The sequence below is a fragment of the Lissotriton helveticus genome, chromosome 9, assembly GCF_964261635.1.
Source record: "Lissotriton helveticus chromosome 9, aLisHel1.1, whole genome shotgun sequence".
In the NCBI taxonomy this organism is placed as follows: domain Eukaryota; kingdom Metazoa; phylum Chordata; class Amphibia; order Caudata; family Salamandridae; genus Lissotriton; species Lissotriton helveticus.
In genome coordinates, this window is record NC_136070.1 from 524,531,969 (window position 1) to 524,556,432 (window position 24,464).

Sequence of the window (24,464 nt, forward strand, 5' to 3'; positions counted from 1 at the left end):
TGGGGGTGAAGGGATTAGTGACGATCTTACTGCCATAGATTGTCTCAAAATGGTCCAGCCATTGTTTCTCGGTAATATTGACCTCCAACACCTCATTTTCTTTTCCATTAAATAGTGGTGTATTCACTATGGACCAAAACTTGGCACTGTCCCTCAGGGTTAATCTGTCATATAATGATTCCCAGGCCTCAGCTTTGATTTCTTTCTTGCGTGCCTCAACCGTTATTTTATACTCCTTCCTCAGTCTAGTCACTTCAACAGGGTCACGTGGTGTACTTTTCAAAGCCGCTAGCAAGGCTTTATGAGCCTTTGAGCACTCAACATTGAACCACCCGTGCACTTTGTGGGGGTTGTGGTTAGGTTTACACGTGAGTGACTGTGCTACATTTTTACAAATTGATTCAAAGGCATTTATAACATTCCCTGTAACGGTCAATGGGTTTCTACAAATGTTTATTTCTGTTCCCACTTTGTCACACAATTCATTAAAAAAGTCATCCGGGATAATCTTGTGCCATTTAACCCATCTACCCTGGTCATGCACCCAAATTTTTGTGGGGTACATGAGTTGCGTTCCAGTATTTATGATGGTTGGATTACTGTTGTTTAATTCCATAATTACTGGATTATGGTCACTAAATGTCGACTGAGAGGCATTGTAGGAGATGACATTTTTAAGCATGCTGGGTGACACAAATATAAAATCTATTATTGTGTTACTACCCCTAGCGCTATATGTTGCAACTCTTTCTTTGGGGTTTACAAATTCAGGTTCAGATACATCTATATCAATCAGCAGTTCTTCTAAAGCGCCCCCTTTATCTGAGTGTTCAAAGTGCGAGTGGGTCAAATAGTCATCTTCCAGACAAACTCCATATTGACAATTCAATTCGCATAGATGTGTATTAAAATCACCCAAGAGTATGTAATGAACAAAAGTAGTTTGACTAATTTTGTACTCATTTAAAAAAACAGTCAGCATATGAATATTATCACTGCCTTGTGTGCCTTCTATAGCATTGTAAAAGTTGACATAAAGAATTTTTTCCCCCGTGTTCATAAGAACCTCTAAAACTAGGCAATTTGGGGAATTTACATTTAAAATTTTCATCACCCCCGTATGACTCACTGAAATTAGGAACCCTAGTCCTCCCTTGTTTCTCCCTCTATGTGACTCTTGGGCTGGTAAAAAATGGGATACATAACCCTCTACCCAAAAGTTACATTCAGTATCCCAAGTTTCCTGCAAAGCAACCATGTCATGTTGTTTTATAAATTCCAGCCATAGTAAATCATCCCTTTTGGTTCGGAGACCAGAAATGTTCCAGGTCATTAATTTCAGATTCCTGGCTACTGCGATTGCGCAGAGCTGATCCTCCTCCCCCTCTTGAAGGGACAGTCAGTTGTTATCATCAAGGTCTGATAAGGCAGCAAATCTGTTTCCCAATTCCAAGTTAGGAATGGTATCTACTGTGCACTTGTTATAGTGGCTCGTTTGAAAACTAGGTGGCTGTGTTGCCCAGTTAGCTAAACGGGCATTATGTTGAGGGGTATATGATCTGGTGTTTGTAGTCAACAAGGAGGGTTGTTGTACTGGGCGAGGATAAAAAAACCCCAGTGGTACTGCACGGATTTGTCCCAGAGCGATGTTTGTTGCATCCCAAAATAGCCTAGAACAAACATGAGGTTTGTTAAAATTTTCTATAACACAGTCATCAGAAAAACATTTACTTGTGAGTCCCAACCAAGTTACTCTTCTTGCCAGGCTTATAGATGCTGAGATGTCCCTTGGGCCCGAGCAGTTTGTATCACACCAGTTCTTTACATTTTCCATAAGGGTTGACTGGGTTTCTGGCTCATCTGATTTGAGTATCGAGACGTTGACCAGTACTGCCACAAAAGGGGTTGCCTCTGGGGGTAAGTTAACCTTTGGTTTAAAGCGTTGTCCAATAGTCGAACCTTGGGTGCTTCTATTGGGATGGCCCTCTACAAAGGGATTAGATCTATTGTTAGGCTTGGGTTTAGGGATATTCTGAATAATGGATGGCACATTGTCAGTCGTTATAGTTTTGATTGTAGAATCCACAGTGAGAAGATGTGGTAAAGATGTCAAAACAGGCATAGTTGGGGCACTATTTATCTCTTCCATAGGTTGGCCTTGTTGGTTCAGATGCTGCTGTGGATCCAAGGCTAAGTGTTCAGTTACCTTTTTTAGTAGCAATGAATTCATCCTTTCACATCTACTCAATATACCAGAGACACAGTCTTTTAGAGTTTCCACGATATCGTTGGAAATCTTAATCAGTGTTGTTTCAATGGTGTCAGTTAGAACTCTTTCAAGCATTTCCTTAAGCGAACTTTCAAGGTTAGTTGGATTTTGCCATGATGTTGTGTTAGATCTATTTAACTGGGCTTGGATGTGACGAATTTCCGCAGTTTTACTGGATTTTTGCATATTGTGCACTCCCCCCTCTATAGTATAGATATGCTCGGGGGCAACTGTTGAGTCTTCATGGCATATTATATTTTGATGCTCGAGTAAAATGTCATTTACAGTAGTAATGATAGCATTAGGTTCCAGTGGTATCGGTCGTCTCTGGGGTAACGAAATCTCTATTGGGTCCACAGGTGCACCATCCAGCCCGAGTTCCCGTTCTTTCTCGGCGATTACTTTGTTTAACTTCCCCACTTCTGATGTTAGATATGTCATGATATTTCCAGGGGCATTTGAATTACGTGCAATTTTGACTTTACTGGTGCCCCCTGTAATGGAAGTCTGGAGCTTTCTCTTACCCATTTTGGCGATGTAGATGTTAAGGACGTGGCCTGTCCTGTCCTCTATCGTCCCCTGACGGCCACAGACGGCCCGCCCTCTGCCCGGCGCCGTCCGCGCGCGTCTGCGACGCGGAGGGAGCTGCTTCCTTTTGAGCGCCTCCTGGCGCTGTGAGCAGGAAGTAGGCGGTGTGGTTGCAGTGCAGGCTGTGCAGGCTGGGAGCTGTGGTCCGCCCCGCTCGGCGGCCGTGCGATGGAGCTGCTCGGCGGCGGGGGCGACCACAGCGTCAGGGACCCAGCAGCGCGATGGTAGTCTCCAGGTTGGTGTGTTGCACTGTGACCTCCTGTGTCCGTGTTGCAGGTTAGTTCTACTCAAAAAAACATCAAATCACACCGGAGATGACCTCGCCAAGGAGGGTGACTCCTTTACCTCCTGCACTTCTCCTAGAAGAAGAGGAATCGGACGAGGAGGAAGGACCTTTTGGCTATGCTGATAGCCCTTCTCAGCTTCACGTAAAATGCCAGGAGACTGATTCCGAAGGGGAGTACGAGGATTTTGAACAGTAAGCTCCTCCCTCTCAATATCAACAAGACTATCGTCAAGAGATGGTCCAAATTCCCTCCTCCTTACTGACAGACTTATAATCTATGCTCTTGGATTACAGGAAAAGATTTGCAACACAGCCTCTTGTTTCAGTAGGAGTGCCGGTTACTACTATTCCTCCTGCTCGTCCCGTGGCCACGCAATTACCACAGCCTCAGCCAATGCCGGAAGCGCCGGATGTTCCACCTATTAGGCCTGCCGTCCAAGATGACAACTCTGACGACAACCAAGGAAACTACACGATTCCAGATCCAGATGCGGAGTGGAATGACTGTTATTCCAGATCCAGCTTCTCCTGCTCCGGCACCTGTTGATTCCCCCCTGTAGATATAGGGTGTTTCCATAACTTAATGGCGAGGGCCGCCAAACGGTTTGCACTGCCCATGACCAAGGTGGAATCGGAGTACTTCCTTTATGACTTTAAGGAGCCTTATAAGAAGTTGGTCCGGTCAATTCCGATTGTGGACCATGTTTGGGAGGAAGGCTTAAAGGAGATGCAGAATCCAGCCAATCAATCAATCAATCAATCAATCAATCATGCCATTTGTATAGCGCACTACTCACCCGGGAGGGTCTCAAGGCGCTTGGGGGGGAGGGGTATGCTACTGCTCGAACAGCCAGGTCTTGAGTTGTTTCCTGAAGGCGAGATGGTCCTGGGTCAGCCGAAGGTGGATGGGGAGGGAGTTCCAAGTCTTGGCAGCCAGGTAAGAGAAGGATCTTCCTCCGGCGGTGGCTCTTCGGTTGCGTGGTACGGCTGCGAGGGCGAGGCTGGTGGACCGTAGCTGGCGGGTGGGCGTGTAGAAGGTCAGGCGGTCGTTGAGGTACTTGGGGCCCAGGTCGTGGAGAGACTTGTGTGCGTGGGTGAGGAGCCGGAACGTGATCCTCTTGTCAACGGGGAGCCAGTGCAGGTTCCTCAGGTGGCTGGAGATGTGGCTGCGTCGGGGGACATCCAGGATGAGTCGGGCAGAGGCGTTCTGGATGCGCTGGAGTCTTTTCTGTAGCTTGGCTGTGGTTCCGGCGTAGAGGGCGTTTCCGTAGTCCAGTCGGCTGGTGACGAGTGCCTGGGGGACAGTCTTCCTGGTCTCGGTCGGGATCCAGCGGAAGATCTTGCGAAGCATACGCAGGGTGTTGAAGCACGATGAGGAGACGGCGTTGACTTGTCTGGTCATCGAGAGGGAGGGGTCCAGGATGAAGCCCAGGTTGCGTGCGTGGTCGGTTGGCTTGGGTGCGGTGCCCAGGCGGAGGGCGAAGATCCCAGGATGAGGACTTCCGTCTTGTCCGAGTTCAGTTTCAGGCGGCTGTCCTTCATCCACTCGGCGACGTCTTTCATCCCTTCGTGTAGGCAGGTTCTGGCGGTGTCGGGGTCTCTGGTGAGGGAGAGGATCAGCTGGGTGTCGTCGGCGTAAGAGATGATGTTGAGCTTGTGCTGGCGTGTGATGGCTGCGAGAGGTTTCATGTAGATGTTGAAGAGGGTGGGGCTGAGTGAAGATCCTCGCGGGACGCCGCAGATGACTTCGGTGGCCTCGGATCGAAACGGGGGGAGGCGGACTCTTTGTGTTCTTCCGGCGAGGAACGAGATGATCCACTCCAGTGCCTTCTCTTGGATACCGATGTTGCTGAGGCACTGGACTAGGGTGCGGTGGCAGACCGTGTCGAACGCAGCGGAGAGGTCCAGGAGGATGAGGGCCACTGTTTCCCCCTTGTCGAGCAGGGTCCGGATGTCGTCGGTGGTTGCGATGAGGGCGGTCTCGGTGCTGTGGTTGGCTCTGAAGCCGGACTGCAAGGGGTCGAGGGATCCGTTCGTCTCGAGGAAGGCGGTCAGCTGTCTGTTGACGATCTTCTCGATGACTTTAACAGGAAAAGGGAGGAGCGAGATGGGGCGGAAGTTTTTGAGGTCGGTGGGGTCCGCTGTAGGTTTCTTCAGGAGGGCGCTGATCTCGGCGTGCTTCCAGCTCTCCGGGAAGGTGGCGGTGTTGAAGGAGGCGTTGATGATGTTCCGGAGTTGGGGTGCGATGGTGGAGTCGGCCTTGTTGAAGACGTGGTGTGGGCAGGGGTCGGTCGGTGATCCGGAGTGGATGGTGTTCATCGTGCGGGCTGTGTCTTCGGTGGTCACCATGGTCCAGGTGCGAAGGGTGGCGGTGGGGGGCGTTGGTTCAACGGTTGGGTGCGTGGGTGGGGTGCCGAAGCTGTTGTGGATGTCGGCGATCTTGCGGTGGAAGAACGAGGCGAGGAAGTCGCAGAGGTCTTGTGACGGAGTGATGTCGTTGGTGCCGGTGCTGGGGTTGGAGAACTCCTTGACGATAGTGAAGAGCTCTTTGCTGTCATGGGCGTTGTTGTCCAGTCGTTCCTTCAGGGATTTCTTCTTGGTGGTGCGGATGAGCTGGTGGTGCTTGCGGGTAGCGTGTTTGAGGGCGGTCATGTTGTCGGTGGTCCGGTCGAGGAGCCAGGCTTTCTCGAGGGTGCGGCAGGTCTTCTTGGAGTCCTTGAGGTCGTCGGTGAACCAGGATGCCTTCTTGCTTCTGGGTCTGCTGGGAGGGTTCTTTAGTGGCGCGAGGTCGTCGGCGCAGGCGGTCAGCCACTGTGTGAAGTTGCGGGCTGCTTCGTTGGGGTCCGTTGTGTTGGCGGGTGGGCTCTGGCTGAGGGAGGTGGTGAGCTGGTCTGCGGTGATCTTGCTCCAATTCCTGTGAGGTACCTGTTGCGGGTGGTGGTGGGTCGTGGATCTTTTGAAGCTGAAGTGGACGCAGCTGTGGTCGGTCCAGTGGAGTCCGGTGGCGTAGCTGAAGGTGATGTACTTGCTGGAAGAGAAGACGGGATCAAGCGTGTGGCCGGCGTAGTGGGTGGGGGTGTTGACCAGTTGCTTGAGTCCGAGGTTGGCGAGGTTTTCCAGCAGGGCGGTGGTGTTGCGGTCCTTGTTGTTCTCCAGGTGGAAGTTGAGGTGCCCGAGGAGGATGTAGTCAGTGGAGGGGAGGGCGTGCGGGCTGATGAAGTCTGTGATGTCTTCGCTGAATTGTGTGCGTGGTCCCGGGGGTCTGTAGACGAGGGTGCCTCTGAGGGTCGTCTTAGGGTCGGTGTGAATCTGGAAGTGGAGATGTTCGGCTGCGGCGAAGGAGTCGTTGGCGTCGGTCGTGATGTGGATGGTGTTCCTGTGGACGATGGCGATGCCACCTCCGGTCTGGTTGATGCGGTCCCTCCTGATGATCTTGTACCCGTCCGGGATGGCGATGTCGGGTGCAGAGGAGGCGTTCATCCAGGTTTCCGTGAGGAAGGCGACGTCCGGTGATGTAGCGTCGAGGAGGTTCCAGAGTTCCACGGCGTGTCTGTGGACGGAGCGGGTGTTGATCAGGATGCACTTGAGGTGGTTGCTGCTGGTGTTTGTCTTGGCGGGTGCGGGGCAGGTTCGGAGGCAGGTGAACTTGCAGGTGCAGCAGGTGAAGGGTCCGTGGGTGCGTCTCGGGGTGGCTCGGCAGCAGGCGTGGGTCCGGCCGGCATTGAGTGCGTTGAGAGTGGCGGCGTCGTAGGTCAGTCGGGTCGTCTTGCCTCGGCGGGGAGGGCCAGGGGTCCTGCCGCTGGGCGCGGGCCAGGCGCGGACGGGCGCAGACGGGCTTACATTTGGCGCACCTTCGGCGCTCAATCGGTGCTCCCGCTGCGCGCGTCCGCTGCGCAGTCGCTCTGGGGGCATCATAAGTAAGGAAGCCGGGAGGGAGGAGCAGCTGGGTGGCGGGAGCGGGGCGGCGAATGGAAGCGGGGCGGCGGTTATTCCTGTTCTTCCTGGTCTGGAGAAAAAATATAAGGCTCCGGAGGGTAGCCCAGCCTGTTTGATCAGCCAGCCTAAACCGGACTCTGTCATCTCGCAGGCCGCCCAGAGGAAATATAGAAATCCTTCAGCTCCCCTTACCACTCCTCCAGATAAAGAGGGCAGGCGTCTGGATAATGTAGGCAAATGATTTTCATCTATGTCCAGCCTGCTGGTCAGAGCGGCTAATTCTTTGGCTATACTTGGACGATACGATCGCCAGATGTGGTGCGACCTATCCCCCTTTCTTGATCAGTTTCCGGAAGAAGGAAAGTAAGAAGCTAAAAGGATTCTTCAGGAGTGCGAAATAACATCGGTGGAAATCAAATTTGAACATTTGTATGTTTTTTATGAATAAATATAGAAAGAATATTATGTATTATTTATTTGCACTATGTTTTTAATGAAATGAATAACTCGATGAATAAAATACCTTCATAGTTTTTTACACTATTTGTTCTGGTTTTTGATCTGATTTTTGTAAGTTAAACTAGCCTTACATTGACTATTTAGCCATTACCTTGATATAGATTCAATATGTATTTAATTGTCTAGGAATTTACTTCACACAGAATTGGCTCCGGTAGCAGCCTTTCTGCGACAACAAAAGCTTCAGGTCTTCCCTTACCTGTACGACTGGTTGCTAAAGCTCCTACCAGACAGGCAGCACAAGAATCAGTCATAATATGTACACGCCTGTTTGCCAATCTCGGCCTAACACTCAAAAAGCAGAAGTCTTCTTTCAGTTCGTCAAGGGCAGCCAGATTCCTGGGGGCCATTCTGAATACATCTGTAAACAAGGCTTTCCCGACCTTGGAGAGACAAGAGAAGCTAATGTCCATGGCTTCCCGATTGTTAAAAAGAAGGTCACTTTCAGTTCGCCTCTACAAGTCCCTGCTGGGTTCCATCTCCTTATGCATACCCCGGATTACTCACTGCAGATTAAGAATTCGTCCACTCCAGGAGGAGTTAACTTGCAGTGGCGCCTAGTCGACGGATCCTTCTACGACAAGATCTCAGTTACCGAGGCCATGAGAGACGCTGCATCATGGTGGACGACCAAAGAAAATTTTTCTCAGGGTCTCACTTTCAAGCCAGCCCCGGCTCCTCACATAATAACTACGGATGCCTCTCTCGAAGGCTGGGGAGTGGTGTTGCAAGACCTTCATGTAAGCGGCCGGTGGCGGCCTCGGCCTCGGCTGTTGCATATCAATCTGCTAGAGCTCAGGGCGATTTGCCTAGCCTTGCTGGCCTTTCTTCCATGAATACAACGGTCTACAGTCCTTCTACGTACGGACAACACGACAGCCATGCATTATATAAAAAAAGGAGGCACCAGATCTCAACTGTTGTCGCAAGAAGCCCAATCGGTCTGGGAGTGGGCTATCCAACAAGAGGTATCACTCCAAGCGGAACATCTTCCAGGTGTCCTCAACAAAGCAGCAGACATGCTCAGCAGACTGAAGTCGGTCATCCATGAGTGGGAACTGGATAACTTCACTCTACAGAAAGTTTTTCGCATATGGGGCACACCTTCCATAGATCTCTTTGCCACTCCGGAGAACAAGAAATGCCGGTTGTATGCAAGCAGGATTCACCGTCCAGGATCGTTGGGGAATGCGCTTTTGATGGCCTGGTGAGGCGCATTTGTTTACGCTTTCCCCCCCATTCCTCTGATCCCCAGAATTCTCAGGAAGCTCAAAGCAGAACCGTGCAAGATGATTCTAATAGCTCCGATGTGGCCCAGACAGTTTTGGTTCACAGAACCTCACCTTCTCTCCCTGGACCGTCCTCTTCCTTTGCAGGTGATTCCTTCGCTGCTGACCATGTCCCAGGGCCAAGTCTGGCATCTGGATCCTCAGTCTCTTCAGCTCTCTGCATGGCTCCTGAGCAGCAAACATTTCTTGGGCTGAATCTCTCAGCAGAATGTAAAGAGTTGCTTTCTCAGGCAGGAGCCCCAAGTACAAATAAGACTTACAGATTGAAGTGGAAGCGTTTCTGTATTTGATGCCAGCACAACGGCCTCCATGCTTTTAAATCGGAGCCACATGAAGTTCTTCCATACATTCTATCATTAGTAAAAGCGGGACTGGCACACTCTTCCATCAGGTGCGCCTGGCGGGGATTTCTAGCTTCAGACTCACATCTGCAGGCCCTTCACTCTGGTCGGCAAGGATCATTAAACAGTTTCTCAAGTGACTGTTCAGAGTTTTCTCTCCAGTCAAGCCTCCTCCTCCTCTTTGGCATCTGAACTTGGTTCTCGCCCAGCTTATGAACCTTTTGAACCTATTCACAAGGCAGAGCTGAAATTCCTCTCCTGGAAGGTAGCACTTCTTCTAGCTTTGACTTCAGCTAGGCGTGTGGGTGAATTGCAGGCTCTCACCATTCAGGAACCCTTTCTCCAGTTCAAAAGAGGAACGGTGATTTTACGTACTAACCCAAAATTCATACCTAAAGTTCCTTCGCACTTTCATTTGAATGAGCCGGTAATTCTTAAGACTTTTTTCCCTCAACCGGCTACTCTAGCAGAGAAAGCACTTCACTCTCTGGACATTCAGAGGTGCTTAAAGTTCTAGTGGAAGGTCGAGCCCCTGCTCATTCCATGAGGTCGATGTCTTCTTCTACAGCCCTCTTTGCTGGGGTTCCTATCCGGGAGATCTGCCGTGCAGCAACCTGGAGTAGTACACATACGTTTACAAGACAATACTGGCTGGATGCAGCAACTCAGAGTGACACAGCAGTCGGCCAAGCAGTCCTGAGGAACCTCTTTCAGTAGTGGTGAGCTTTCCCTTTCATCCATCCTTCCATCCCTTCTTCCATGTTACTGTTTTATCAGCTCTTGCACATTTTTGAACCTCATCTGTTTATGTTTTCTGATGTTTCTAAGTATGTTATTGACCATCGAAGATGTCTTTATGATATACTAGCAGCCCGTCCCGACGTTGTCCGGGTATGAATTGCTGCCGGCCAGTAGTATATTGTTTTGTAGGATTTCGTTTTGATAACATTTCTTATCTGTGACAGGCCTGTGAAATGCTCCGATTCACAGTGCAATGCTGATGCACTTAAGAGTTCAGTAGTGTGTGAACTCGCGTTTCCCTACTTTATTTGTCCTTGCAATATTATATGGCGCGAACTCGACAACATGGCATGAGTACAATTTACATTACAGAAGAACACATTCATTTGTGGTAGTCACTGGGAGACAAAGCGATTTGCCTGGAATCACAGGATGTTGAGCTGATGCCGAGATTCGAACGTAGCTCCCCAGCTCTAAAGTTCGCAATTCTAGAACTTGTGGCGGGAGGTGTGTCTAAAAGTGTGTCGGTGCTGGCCATCAATGAGAGAGACCTGTGCATTTTTCAAATCGGTGGTGAAAAAATATGAGTATGTTGTTGGAGATGTGGGCCGCCGTGCCACCAATGTACTTACCGGGGGAGGGTAAACACCCATTATTCCGCAACTTTCTTTCCGCATGCCATCACTCCGCATACTTTCATTACGAAAGTACCATGACTCCGCAATGCCATTATAACGCATGGCATTACATTTGATATGCTTTTACCACGCATACATTTGTAAATGCATGAATGGTAAAAGCATGTTTTTTTTAATGTTTGGATAAGGTAAGTATGGGTATATGTTTTGGGGTACTGAAGTATATGTTTTGGGGTGTTTGGGTATTTTAAGGGTTCAGATATAGTTTTGGGTTATGGGGTACAGGGGCAGTTTTAGGGTTTAGGGATAGGTATGGGTTTTGGGGTACAGGGGTATTTTTAGGGTTCAGGGCTAGGTTTGGGTTTTGGGGTACAGGGTTATTTTTATGGTTCAAGGCTAGGTTTGGGTTTTGACGTACAGGGGTATTTTTAGGGGTCAGGGGTAGGTTTGGGTTTTGGGGTATAGGGGTATTTTTAGGGTTCAGGGCTAGGTTTGGGTTTTGGGGTACAGGGGTATTTTTAGGGTTCAGGGGTAGGTTTGGGTTTTGAGGTACAGGGGTATTTATAAGGTTCAGGGCTAGATTTGGGTTTTGGGGTAGACGGTATATTTATAGGGTTAAGATGGGTTATTTTTTAAGGGTATTGGGGTATTTTAAGGAGTAAGGGTGGGTTATGATTATGGGGTGCAGGGGTATTTAAAGGGAGCAGGGTGGACACCCGGAGCTGGAATGTACAGAACCTGGGAAGAAAAAAACAATGAAATATTGGGCACAACGCTCGCTTTTTTTTCCTCGTAATCCCACGCCCCGCACACGCCCACGCCCCAGCACACACCCACAGCACACGATACGAGACATGGCATGAAGGGCGGCACGTACAACACGCCCCCAGCGTTTGTCACGCCCCCAGCACACGCCCACAGCACAACGCAGACACGCCCACAAGGGACTACTTTGCTGGCACAGTTCTTTTACCTTTTAAATGTATATGGTGGGCTTCTGCATAGCCTATGTCCTTCTGCTGCAACTGCCCTTTCCAACTGTTGGACCCGGCCTCATTGCGTGGTCCTACTCCTTCCGCATGGCGAGCCCAGGACGACATCGGCCCTCCACCCAGCATCGGGCAGCCCTTTTGCCCGACACTGCACGCCCCAACATTGCTGGTCTGGCCACCATCCCGGACCCCCACTACCGACCTGGCTCCATCGTGGGCCCGTCACGACCTAAGCATGAGGCCGCGCCCGAGTCCATCTTGGGCCCACCACGTCACGACCACGTGGCCTCTGCTCCCGCCCCGGCCCCAGCGAAGCCCAGACATCGAGGCACCAAGATCCACCCAGGTGGTCGAGTGGCCACTCGACAGATCCCGGAGAAAGGGGTGTTTCGATGGCCCTCCAGCCGTCCCCGGACGCCTGGTTTCGATCGCCCTCCGGCCTCCCTGGGCGCTGGCTCCACCCCCCTGCGGGGTGTCTGGACACCATCATCCCGGCCCCTCTGACCCCCAGGCGCGAGGGTCCGGACATCAAAGGACTCCAGTCCTATATCTGGGCCAGCCCTGGATTAGGACGTCAGTTGTATCCTGGACTGGAAGCCCTGCTGACGCTGTCACGGCCGACACCAGACGAACTCATCTCCGGTAACCTGAACCATCTAAGAGCCTGCTGGCGCTGCCGCGGCCTACCTCGCTGAACCATCTGAGAGCCTGCTGGCGCTGCCGCGGCCTACCTTCCTGAACCATCTGAGAGCCTGCTGGCGCTGCCGCGGCCTACCTTGCTGAACCATCTGAGAGCCTGCTGGCGCTGCCGCGGCCTATCTTGCTGAACCATCTGAAAGCCTGCTGGCGCTGCCGCGGCTCGAACCCCTCGGAACCCCCCAGCACGAGGATTGAGAGCTGTGCGTAGGGTATTCCTTCCTCCGCCTAGAGCGAGACTGTCCCGCTACCTACCCCCCTTTCCGAGACTTTACGGATCCTTCGATCCATCTGTATATACTGCCAAGAACCCGCAACCTTTATTACGTATAAAAGCTTAAGAACTTGATCTCTTGCGTGGTGTCCATTTGTAGTGTTGTGATTACTCGGCTGTACGATCCTCGGAGAGGGCCCTCATTCAGGAGGCCCCTCCGTACCGCTCGGCTACTTCTCGAAGGAGAGGTGGACCTAGGGGTGGTCAGTCAGACCTCTTCTGCCTCCCCCGGGGTCGCCTTTCTAACACCAACGCTGTATTGGGTGTTGTGATTGGTGCTGTGGTTCCTGAGATTACCCGCCTCAAAGGTTTGGGCTCTCTCTTTATAATATTAGTATAGATTTTTACTATGACTTTGTTCCTAGTTTGATGTTACTCATGGGTCGAAAAATGTGCGAATAACTTGTAGCTACTCTGATACAAGCATGGGAATCTATGAAAGTTCCAATACTTGAGTAAGAAAACAAGTTACTCACCTGTAACTTTGGTTCTCCAGTATTGGAAACTTTCATAGATTCCCCTGCGACCAACACGCCTCCGTGGGAAAGCTCAGCCTCTTCCATCTTCAGTGGTTTGTTACACAACGGCTACGTAAATCTGAGGTTCTGAGCTTCTCTCAGGAGGGTTCTAGAGGGTGAGGCCAATCTGATTGGTTGGTCATATTTTTTGGTCTTTTTTACAAAAAGAGGTGGATAGGTTGCAAAACAGGAATGGGGATAGGCCTAGGTTCAGTTTTAGTGATAGTTTCTATTGCTATTTTATGTATACCGGGGACTCCCATTCCGACGACGGGGAATGATGCAAGCATGGGAATCTATGAAAGTTTCCAATACTGGAGAACTTAAGTTACAGGTAAGTAACTTGTTTTCTTCAGGCACGCTTTTAAGGGTATTAGGATATTTGCCTTCCAAACTATCTCCATCATATACCATGTAATGCACAATTCTCACCATATAAACTAGGACTGACTGCATCTTTGTTTTTTGCTTCAGCTATCACTGACCATTCTGTAGCAGCAGCACCATGTTAGACCTACATAAAACACCAAAAAACCCTTTCAGGGATTGGGAGGAAGTGCTAGAGGCAACCGGATCACCAGAAAGATTACTTGTAATACCTCTCTTCATTCCATCTGGACTTTTCTTAATTCATTCACCACCCAGGCTGCTTTCTTACAAAATGATTTACTGTAGCCCTGCGGTCAGAAGACGACTGCCATTGAATTGAAACACTAATCCAGTGATTGGACCTGGGTGACACCTGTGCTTGCTATTTAGGACAAATCGCTTACTCTTCACTCCTGACTTGGCTTGCTGCTGCTGCTGTATAATCACACCTGAACATACCAACCGGTACATTACGTGAAGTGCTGTAGAGCAATTGGGAGAAATAAAATGAAATGATGCACAGGACTGAAAATCTTAATGTAGGAACACCCTGGAGCTGACGTTTTCCCTTTCATGCACTTTAACACTATAGAAAAGAAAAAAAAAGACTTTCAATCTTAAAGTGGTCTTTTAAAGGTAGTGCCATTCACATAGTTGATCTATATGTTAGTAGCTATATAGCTGATTGCAGATTAATATCCTGTTCATACCAGATGTTTCAAAGGAACAGTTTTAGTTCATGCCTTTGTTTTGCCTGTTAAGGTGTGCAAATTTGTAAGATTGTTCTCCATTTAATTGACCATTAAAATAATATAATATTGGTTAAGGAATACATAAATAAATGCTTTACTAAACTCTGCTCCTATTGTTATTGAGGTCATGCACAATTTTGTGTTTTTTTTCTAATTCATATTTGGATTTTTTTAGGCCCAAAGTGATCTGGATGCCAAAATCGGCTCCGTTTCTGAACTGATTCACAAACTGCAGGCAGATCAGCTACCGTCTAAATTGACTGATCAGCAAGTGAAAAACCAGGCTCCGATAGAAGATGGACAACAGTATCGTGATAGGATAAATCAACTTGAAACACAGCTTGGCAGACTCACGGAACAGCGGATGCAGTACATTGAAAATGTGCAAAAGCAACAAATGGAAATTCAGGTACATTTGTGGGGAAAGTCCTGGTCCTTTCCGTTTGTTGGTTTGAATCTGGTTATTTTGAGGTCTGGGTTGAGCCAATGGCACTTAGCGTTTGGGTTCAATCATTTTCTTCATGTATAATTTCTTCCACATGTAGTTGAATTATCTGATAAGGATTGATACTTTAAAGTTACTTAAAGTTAGCGATTTCCACCCTTTGAATCTGTTCCCAGGTGCTAAATACATTTTGTTGCATTATTTAATTTTATAACGTGCAACTTTTTTCGATCAAATTCAGACCAGAACAAACAGCTGCTGTCTCCCAGCAAAGTAAGCCAAAATTGAGCCAGACAGCCACCTTCATGTGTACCCGAGGCTTTTGTATCCGATATTTGGGTAAGCCTGGATAACAACGGTATCTATAATCTGATATTCTTAATCTTGAATTGGAGACCTTGAGCCAAATAAGAAGAGTTTTTCTTAACATTGAACTGTAAAAAACATAAAGCTGATTCTGAAGGGTTCACAGAAAGCAAACAGTGAAAACAAACTTAACAGACTGACTTTTGACACTGGCATAACTGATTGCCATAAACATTAATGCCAAAGTATAGAAATCTAGTTCACGGTGGGTCTCCAAGAATTATCACCTTCGTTTTCTCCATTTTAAGAAAGGTTTGGTTTATCAAGCTTGCCACTTCACACATGCAATTAGGAAAGCAACCTGCCACCACACCCATTTCACAAGTCTACCAGGGTATGACATTTGTGTTGTCAGCCAACATATAAATTCTGAACACAAAAGTTGTACTAGTATGGAAATTAAAGAATTCAAAGGAACGACGCTAAACAAATCTACCTAGCGACTCAATACTACGTGATCAATAGATGGTTTTAAGTGGAGCAAGTGATACAGTCTTGGCTCTATTAGAAAGAAATGCAGACTTCTATCCAAATGCTAAATTCTGAGGTCCCTCAGCTGCATTCTGAAAAGAAGCACGAATCCTTCTTTAAAACATTGGTTCATGTTGCTCAATACATTAATTGGGGTTTTGTAAAATCAAAAGCTAAAAATTAGTGAAAATCGGACTTCTTTACAAGAGGTGACATTGCTTTCTTAAATTCAGATAGTACCTTTCTTGTCTATTAAGAATGATATAATGATGGTGCAACACTTAACTCTTTTTAATATGTTTTATCAGTGAGAGACACGCTTGAAAATCTGTTTCAAGAGAGCAGATAATGTTTACAGCAGATGAAAATTTAAGCTTATTAAAGCTTGACAAGCACTGAGTTTCTGAACTAGATCACTTGCCAAAAGAAGCAAATTGATCCTCGAGCAATTAAGCTGAAGTTTAGTCACAAAAAGTTCTGAGCTCTCCAAACAAAGCAGATGAAGCAGGGGTTGAGAGTAATCCTTAATAATGTGTTAATGTCCTCAGACAATTAGGCACTTTTTAAATTTTGTCTGACATTTTTAGCGAAGCGTCTTATAGAGTTTTTGCTTTATTTGATTAACTTTTATGTGTTGCGTACAATATTGATGCCTCCTACTTATGCTCTTTTTATTCTGCTTTATAATTTAGTAATATGCCTTGTATTTTTTGTATACATATATCATGAGGTTAGCACCCAACTCCAATTATCAGAGTCCACAATAGGCCCACTATTTACCCCAGATTTTGGCTTGTTTCTGATGACAACCTCTTGCAGCATAAATGGGTTGTTCCTGTTTCAATCCAGAGTGCCATTGGGTCATGGATGGGGACCTGTAGAGGTCCACTGTTTGCCAGTGTCTCTCTTTGCAATCACTGTACCAATCCCCACAAGAGTGCGATCACCTCGAGGACCTCCCAGATCATCATGAATTCCAAGTAAGGTAAGCTTCGTTGAGGAGTCTATCAGGATATCTAAGATTCTCAAGAGGGTGGCAAAAATCTTTTGCCAGTATTTCATTATTACAGGGCACTCCCGTACCACATCTGGAGATCAGAAACATTTAGGTTGTGGTAGTCTTTGTGCCATCCTTAGTCATTGGAGGAGTCAGGTAAGTGATATGAAGGTATTTGAGTTGGATGAGGGGCAATTGCTCTGAAATTACTAGGGTACTGGTGGCCATACATGCATACCTCCAGTCCCTGTCGTTCATTGGTCCCATCCACGTTTTCCACTGCGTTCGTAGACTTGACATGAGGTCGGAGGAGTGAGTAACTAGCCGTGCCTCAAGTAGTTTGTATTCAGGAACCTCGAATGGTGACTCTTGTTGGCACTAGAGGGCATGACAAAATTGTAAATATCTGAAAAACTGTGAGTTATGTAGGTCGAATGTTGTCTGGAGCTACTGAAAGGACTTCCTGTGTGTCCACTCCCATACATCCCCCACTCTTGATATTAAGATAAGGTCCCAAGCACGGAACCCTTCTAGTCTCGCTGCGTGAGCCTTCAAGCACCTCCTCCAGAGAGAGGTCTCAAGCTTCACCTTTCGGTCCCAGCCAGTCCATCGCAGCGCCAATGCCAAAGCCAATGCCAATGACTGCATTGTTATTCCCACCCTGAATGTGGCGTACTCCCACTCCCATGCAACCACTCATTGAGAACCAGTTTTTTTTCACCCAGTAATAAAGGCACACATCTGTGAACACACAGATGTTTAACCGTAAGGGCACAAAACCTGCTCTGCAGAATGAGCAGTGTGAAGTACTGGAGCATGTAGAGTACGCGGGACAGTGTCGTCATCTTGAACAGTGCGACCCTGCCCAAAATGTTGAGCGGTAATTTAGACCATCTGTCTAAGTCATTTTGGAGAGGTGTGGCTCACTGGTTAGAGGCGGCAGACCTGTAAGCAGAGAATGGCCTGGGACCAGGGTTCAATTCCCGACGTGGCAGGGTCGTGGACCAGGGTCAACGGACTCGATAATTCTCGCCTCGGGGCCTACTCTAACCAGGGAACACACTCGGTAACTCTGGGCATTAAGCTTGCCTCATCTCCACAACGGCCCCCCACAGACGCCGGGGATGCCTGGTTTCACCCTGGAGATACCCAGAAAAGGGACCATCTCACAGGGAAAACCAGGACGGGTTCCCCAGCGGTCTACAGCGCCAGGACACTTAGGTAGAGTAACAGTGCGCTTTACAAGTATCCCACATTACATTACATTACATTACATTTTGGGGTAATATTGTTTTATAACATCAGCAGTAGTATGAGCATTGAATTCCAAGACTAAATTCAATCATGGCTTTATAAACAATAGTAAGAGACTCATACATGATCCTTTTTTACAAAAGAAGCCGGTTCAGTTTCCAGAGGGTGGGATAAATGTGTTCTCATTTGCACTGGCCTGTACTGAATCTGACGAACGCGTTCTGTGGCAACGGCAGTTTAAGCAGGCCATTAGAATATTGCCGTAATTTGTAAGGGGTGCCCACGTATATGCTTTTGCCGTAGCCAGGCTTGACTAGACCAAGGCCATAACCTCTGTGGTGTGATGTGTAGGATTCATAAAGCATAATATGTGTCTGAGAATTTTTAACTGATCGAAGCAAGCCTGTGAGACTGCAGCTGCTTGTTGTTCCTGAGCAAGATTCTCATCCTAAATGATTACTAAATGGTGAATGTGATTATAAAGAGTGGGGTGAGTGTGCATTGACAATATTGCACCGTAGTGAGGAGTTCCTGTCTGTCAGTAAGTCTTCCTTTTTGGATCAATTCAGTTTATGGAAGTTCACTGGCATGTATTCTTGTTCAATGGTTATAGTACAGGCAAATTTGTTGTGCTCGGCAGGCAAGAGCGATTGATCTGGAATGATAACCAATTGAGTATCATTCTAATATATATAGAACTTTATGCAGATAGATTGAAAAACATTGGCCAGTGGGTGATTTTGATGTTAAATGGTACGGGTGAAAGATGGTGATCTCTGCGGAAAGCCACAACACAAGGTCATAAGGTAAGAAGTAAAGTGAGATTAAGCAACTATTTGAGTTCTCTCAGAAGTAAACCTGTCTAAGGACTGTTCCTTGGCAGCCAGTGGAAACTAATCTTTGAGTGAAAAGGGTGCAGTCGATGGTGTTGAAAGCAACTGACTGCTCTAAAAAAAATCATTACTCAAACACCACCCCTAACTACTTCCCTTCTTAAATTGCCTAGAGATGATTGATGTGAAATTTAGTAATATGACTCAGGCATCCTGCCTGGTAATTTTCTGTTTGAGTCTCCATAAAATATTGGAGATGAGGTGCAACCACTTTTTCTAGGTATTTTATAAGAAAGGGTAGAAGGTTTAAAATATGACTTTACTGTTGGATCCAGGTGACTCTTTTTAAGAAGAGTGAGTACTGCTGTTTTCCATACTAGGTGGACAATATCCATGTTGGGGGAACTGTTAAAAAAAGAATACGGAGCTAATGATGGTTTAACATCCATTATCATTTATGTGGTTCACAGGTAGAGAAGAGACCCAGAAGGTTTGGCGTACAATAATACGCCAATGACATCAGCATCTACTGGGAGGTGGGCAGATGATTCCCAAGTGTAAGGAGTGGATAAGGGCCTGTAAATCCCGAAGACACATGGCTAACTCAGATTCAGTTGAAGAGTGAATATTTTTGATCTTATTTTAGATGGATAAAGAACTCTCTTTACATAGTTATTGTGAAGCACAGAGCGGGGAGTGGAGGCAACAAGGATTAGTGAATGGCACAGCTATGCAAAAGTGTGCTGTGTAAGAATTTAGCGCATGGGTAACTTAATTCTTTTAAAAGACTTCTTTGCTGAGGGTATTACCAGATTGTTTTAGCTGATATTGAACACAAAATGCAGGAGAGTAATCTCACCACCTGCTCCTTCAGCTCGTCTATATTGTAATTTCATGACTTGCAGAGCTGGGGAAAACATTGCAAAGTAAGATGGTTCGCACTGGGGGATTTTAAGGGAACATTGAGATCAAGAGTTTGCGTTCTAATACGATGAATTATGGAAATAAAGTCTAGGATTTGATGATGGCCAAATATGAGTGAAGAGTTCTGCTGATAAAAACTTTGTACGCATGCTTTGTTTAAACATGTTTCCTCTTTCTAGTAGTTTTGAAAGGTGAGGGAGTGTTTTTATTAGCGAGGCACAGACCTACCATTTCAATTATTAGTGAGAAGTGATCAGACCACAAAATGGGGGACGTTTTTTTAATATAGACCAAGCTCGCTGTGCCAAATATAGGATCTAAAAGTTGACTAGCCTTAGGGGGCTAGTGTGATAATAGTGCTAAACCCTATGAGAAGGATGTTGCAGTAGTCTAATCTGGACAGGACCAGGTCTTGCATTTCATTCCTGAATCCACTTTAGGGTTGTAGTTTCTCAAAATGTGTAGATGAAAATAAGCTCCTTCACAGTGTTTGCAATTAGTAGAATGTGGTGTGGTTGCTGCCTAGTTGGCACAAGCCTTATTTGGCCTGAGAAACCTGCACTGGAAAAAATCCATCAGCTGTTAGGGCAGATATCCAGTTTTAAATAGTGTGCTGAGATCAGTGGAAACCTTTTTTTCGTAGGTTCAACATTAAGTGGTTTTTGGCTTTCACACTTGTATGGTTTACCGGCAAGTAGTGATGTTCATCATGTCCTATTTATTGGAAATTGGAATATCATCATTGTATTGGTGCACTGTAATGCATACATATTTGATCTGGTCTTGAAGTGGCTTGATGCTTGCATTTGAAAAGACAAAGTGGCAGGATTAAACTTTGCGGAACTCAAAAAGGGCATTGGTGCTGGTGTGGATTTCCACAGCCTGATGCTGCTAAGGAAGTGACTGACTCCCTCCAGATGCTTCTCAATGGCTTTAAGTAGCAATGTGTGATCAAGGGTGGAACTCAACAAACAGATCAGGACGACTGTGCATATTTTTATTTATGGTACAAAAAGTATTGCCTACCACTTGAACAGCCCTGTTTATGGCCTAGTGTGCAGCATGATTAGTGGTGTGTAGGAAGGTAGGATCTGACTGCATGGTTACCCCTATTTTTTGCCTGGTGTTTTGCTGATTTTTGACTTGTCTGACTGGGATCCTGCTAATGAGGACCCCAGTCTATCTACTTTCTCCCTACATTGGCTGTGTTATGTACATTCTAGATTGGATACTGGGGTACTCTTGTCAGTTCCTAGTTTATGGTACACTTATACCCGGGGGCATAGGTACCCAGAGGCCTCCCATGGGCTGAAGCATGTATTATGCCACCCACGAGTGGCCATGTAAAATGGAACTACAGGCCTGCCATTGCAGCCAGTCTAAGATTGTGCATGCACCACTTACTTTAAATATAGGTTTACTTTATCTATAGGTCACTACATTTAAAACTTATAAGTCACCCCTAGAGCAGGCCTTGATGATCCTGAAGGCAGGGTGCTGGATTTCACCTGAGAGGGTGCCCCTGTATGAGCAGAGCACCCCTGCAGCCTTCGGAGACCATTCTCCCGAGTTGTCAGTGACGCAGCCAGACATATAGGCAGAGGTGCATTATATGCTCTCGTAAAATGCTATTAAGAAAACGGCTGCAACAAACCATGTCGTGTTTGGTATCAAACCCCTTGGAATCATACCTCCACACCTGTAACCGGTGTGGGAGGTATGATTCCACCGTTCTGAAGCAAGCTTCGTGGCTCCCTGGTCTTCCCGGTACCAGCCTTCTCGACCCAGACAGCACAAAATGGATACTGCCGACCAGAGACACATTTCTGCCCTCCGGCTGCTGAGCCAAGCTCGTGTACAGTCCAGCTCAAACCAGTTCTGGGAGATGATGGCTCCTGCTCTGGTGTGAAACTGGACAAAGGACATGGGAGTAACCTACCCACTGTCCTGACCCTCTCCTGTGAGGGTCTCCTGAATCTGTTCAACCCTCTCCTGTGGGTACAAAACGGCTTATTTGGCAGTAGGACCCTAGATTCGAGGTGGACAAGATTCTGAACAAGAAACCACTGACGTTCAACCGTCTGGACACTCTGGACTTCGCCTGGGCCTGACTTCGTCTCGCCTGTGTTTGCAGGCACCGTAACGCAACTGACCGGTCTGCTGATCCTGAGCTCCTGCGGACTCCGGAGGCTCCACCAACACAGGAGGTGGGATCCTAGGTTCCATGTGGTCGAGCTGCCCTTTCACCGAGTTTGAAGCCAGTATCCCTCGTGGGGACCACATAACCAAAACCCCTGTGCACCGCATACTTTTGCAATTGCATATGCTTGTTGGTGCTTTTGAACTTCGTGCATTGGGCTATCGATAGCCCCCAACTCTGCAAACATTTCGTACAAAGGACTCCGGCCTCCTTGCACTCTGTGCCCTGGAAGCTGTGTCTTTGTGAAACTGCTAGAGGTCCACTTGCGACTCCTGTACATTCGGCTTGTAGGTCCATTTGAGGGACAACACTGCTTTTCTTGGGCTCCCTGGTTGCTCCATGCCTGCCCTGACTCCCCTTGCTGTGGTGAGTCCTCTGTTCCTTGCTGGGCCAGACTGTAACGTTCTTTGACCTTCTTCGTGGGTGGCCGTTGCCAAGGCTTGTTGCTGCTCCCGCCGGACACCGACCCCTCAGCACTTTACATCCTTTGTGGGGCAGCTCGTATCCGCCTCCTGGTCATCCTCGTTGTCTCCTTCACACCTGAAGCACCCAACATCGGTGGGCATTCGACTACTGAGCCCCTGGCCTCTCCTGAGTGACCCAGACTCTGTCCCCTCTGCTTTCAGGTTCCTTCCATCAAGAATCCACCTGCGGATTCCACCGGACACTTTTCTTCATTCCAGCAGTGGCATTTCTTTGAAGACTCCCATTGAGAACGACAGCGGTTTCCGATGCCACTTCAGCCCTATGCACTCAGCTTCCCTGGGATAGGTAACTCTGGTACTTCGGTATCCACGTGTGGGGTGGCTCTCCAACCTTCTATGTTCTATAAGGTTTCTTCGTAGTACACTGGGAAGAGTCCTTAAACTTTAAAATTGCAACCGCGACTCTCTCATTGAATTGCACGTAGCTTGCAGTCGTATTCTCACACTGCACCTGCCCTCCATGGGACCCCTACTTACTCACCTTGGGTGGTTCCTTGGGGTCCCAGTGATTCTACATCCCCCTAGACATTGTCTTAACTCGAGTCGTGGTTCTTTTACCACTATTTTAGTTATTTAGTTTGGTCTCCCCTTGGAGCCCACTGTGTATTAGTGCTACTCACAATTGTTTCTGTGCTACAGTATTGTGTGCTTTGTGTTTATCTGCATTAGCAGATATTGTGAGGTATTTATGGTGTTATAATAATAAATATATATTCTTATAACTTCTGTGTGTTTCTCCTTTCATTTAACCAAGACAATAAGGTTGCATTCTGGTACAAGCTGCTTAAAATCCCTTCAAGACTAAACCTTGAGGCTGCTCTTCACAGCTACCATTTAGATAGCTTTCATAAGGTTATCTTTGACCTCCTAAATCACCATAAGTGTTGTTTGGACTGGTGCAATGTGCCCACTTTAATTAGTGGACATCATATACCAGGACAACTTCTCACATGGTGTCTCAGAAGGATTTGCATAAAATGTTTCAGAAAGTTTGGTCGCACAGCCTTCCATTGTCTTTTACAGAGTTGAGAAACTATTATAGTGATTAACTATTTGTGTATGTTTTGTGGATCTGCTATTTTTTTAATTTTCTTTAGTAGAGAACGTTATGACCAGTCTCAGGTTAACTTGGAACTTTCCTTGTTACATGAAAGTTTTAAACAATTTTGTCTCAGTAGGCACTTTGACACTAAAGTGCAGTGTTGATCATGGCTCCTTCAAAGAGTTCTTAGAAGCTGGGTGACATAAGTCCAGGAACTTTTTAGAGATTTTTAATGAATAACAGAATAAAATAGTGCCACATTGACTTAGATTTGAGTTTGGGAATGTGTGCCATATTTCTTGGTATAGATGCTTTGACTTTTTTTGGCAGTGAATATGTTGGAAAATTCTTAATTTTCATGAAGCATGTGCTGGAGGTGTATTTTATGCCTGGTGGTAGAGGGTGAGAGATGTGCTTTACCACTTCATGCAGTTTCTTTGAATGATTGCCCTAAGTGTCCGCTTTAGATTTGACATCATTTGTAATGTTTTCATCTACCTTGTAGGGTGATTGAATGATCCTCGGTGAACTGTTGCTGTCCGTGACTTTTATGTATCTGCAAAATGTTTTTGTTTTGTGTTTAATTCTATTCAGGCTCGTCTTAGTAACTTCTGGGCACCCTGTTGATAAATCTAGTCATGGAGGAATGATAGCAGATTGTATTTTTTCATGTGCAAGACCACACAAAGTAAAGGATTACTAAACTGTCTAGTTAGTCAATGTAAAGAAAAAGGCCCCCTGCAACTGGGTGTGAGTTCCTCTAGGCAGGAAAAATGCAGTAAGCGAACAAAACCTAGGCCATCTCCAATGTATTTATATTCACCGTAATTGAAAAAATCAGGACAAATATGAAAGAGACAACACAAGAAAAGTGGACAAGACAAAGTTGTTTGTTCGAATATCAATAAAGGAACCAATAATAATTTGAAGAAAGAGAAATATAATCTCATAATTTCACATCCACACTAAATTAGTGTCTGCAATCACATTGATTTTACCAACACTCTTAAAGCAAGGTACACAGAAAAATCACAATTGTTTAGAGAAAGCACCAGACATTTGGTGCTTCTGGACATTAAATACAGTGGTAGTCTATTGAGTAAGATAATATGTGGCTTAACAATTGGTTATCTTCAATCATCTACACGTATTTCGGCACAGAAGCGCCTTCTTCCGGAAAGCCACTAAGGACACTTGGATAGTACCTGCAGATGTATAAAGATATAATATGCTCCTATG

At 46.8% G+C, this 24,464-nt stretch overlaps 1 protein-coding gene across 3 annotated transcripts in view; it reads left to right on the forward strand.

Moving 5' to 3' along the window:
- Positions 1–24,464, forward strand: part of KIAA0586 (KIAA0586 ortholog) — an 813,007-nt gene that overhangs the window by 204,006 nt on the left and 584,537 nt on the right. For all 3 annotated transcript variants that reach the window (XM_078660379.1, XM_078660377.1, XM_078660378.1), the window contains exon 6: positions 14,384–14,617. In XM_078660379.1, the coding sequence (XP_078516505.1) occupies positions 14,384–14,617 (234 nt within the window). The remainder of the gene's footprint in view (positions 1–14,383; positions 14,618–24,464) is intronic.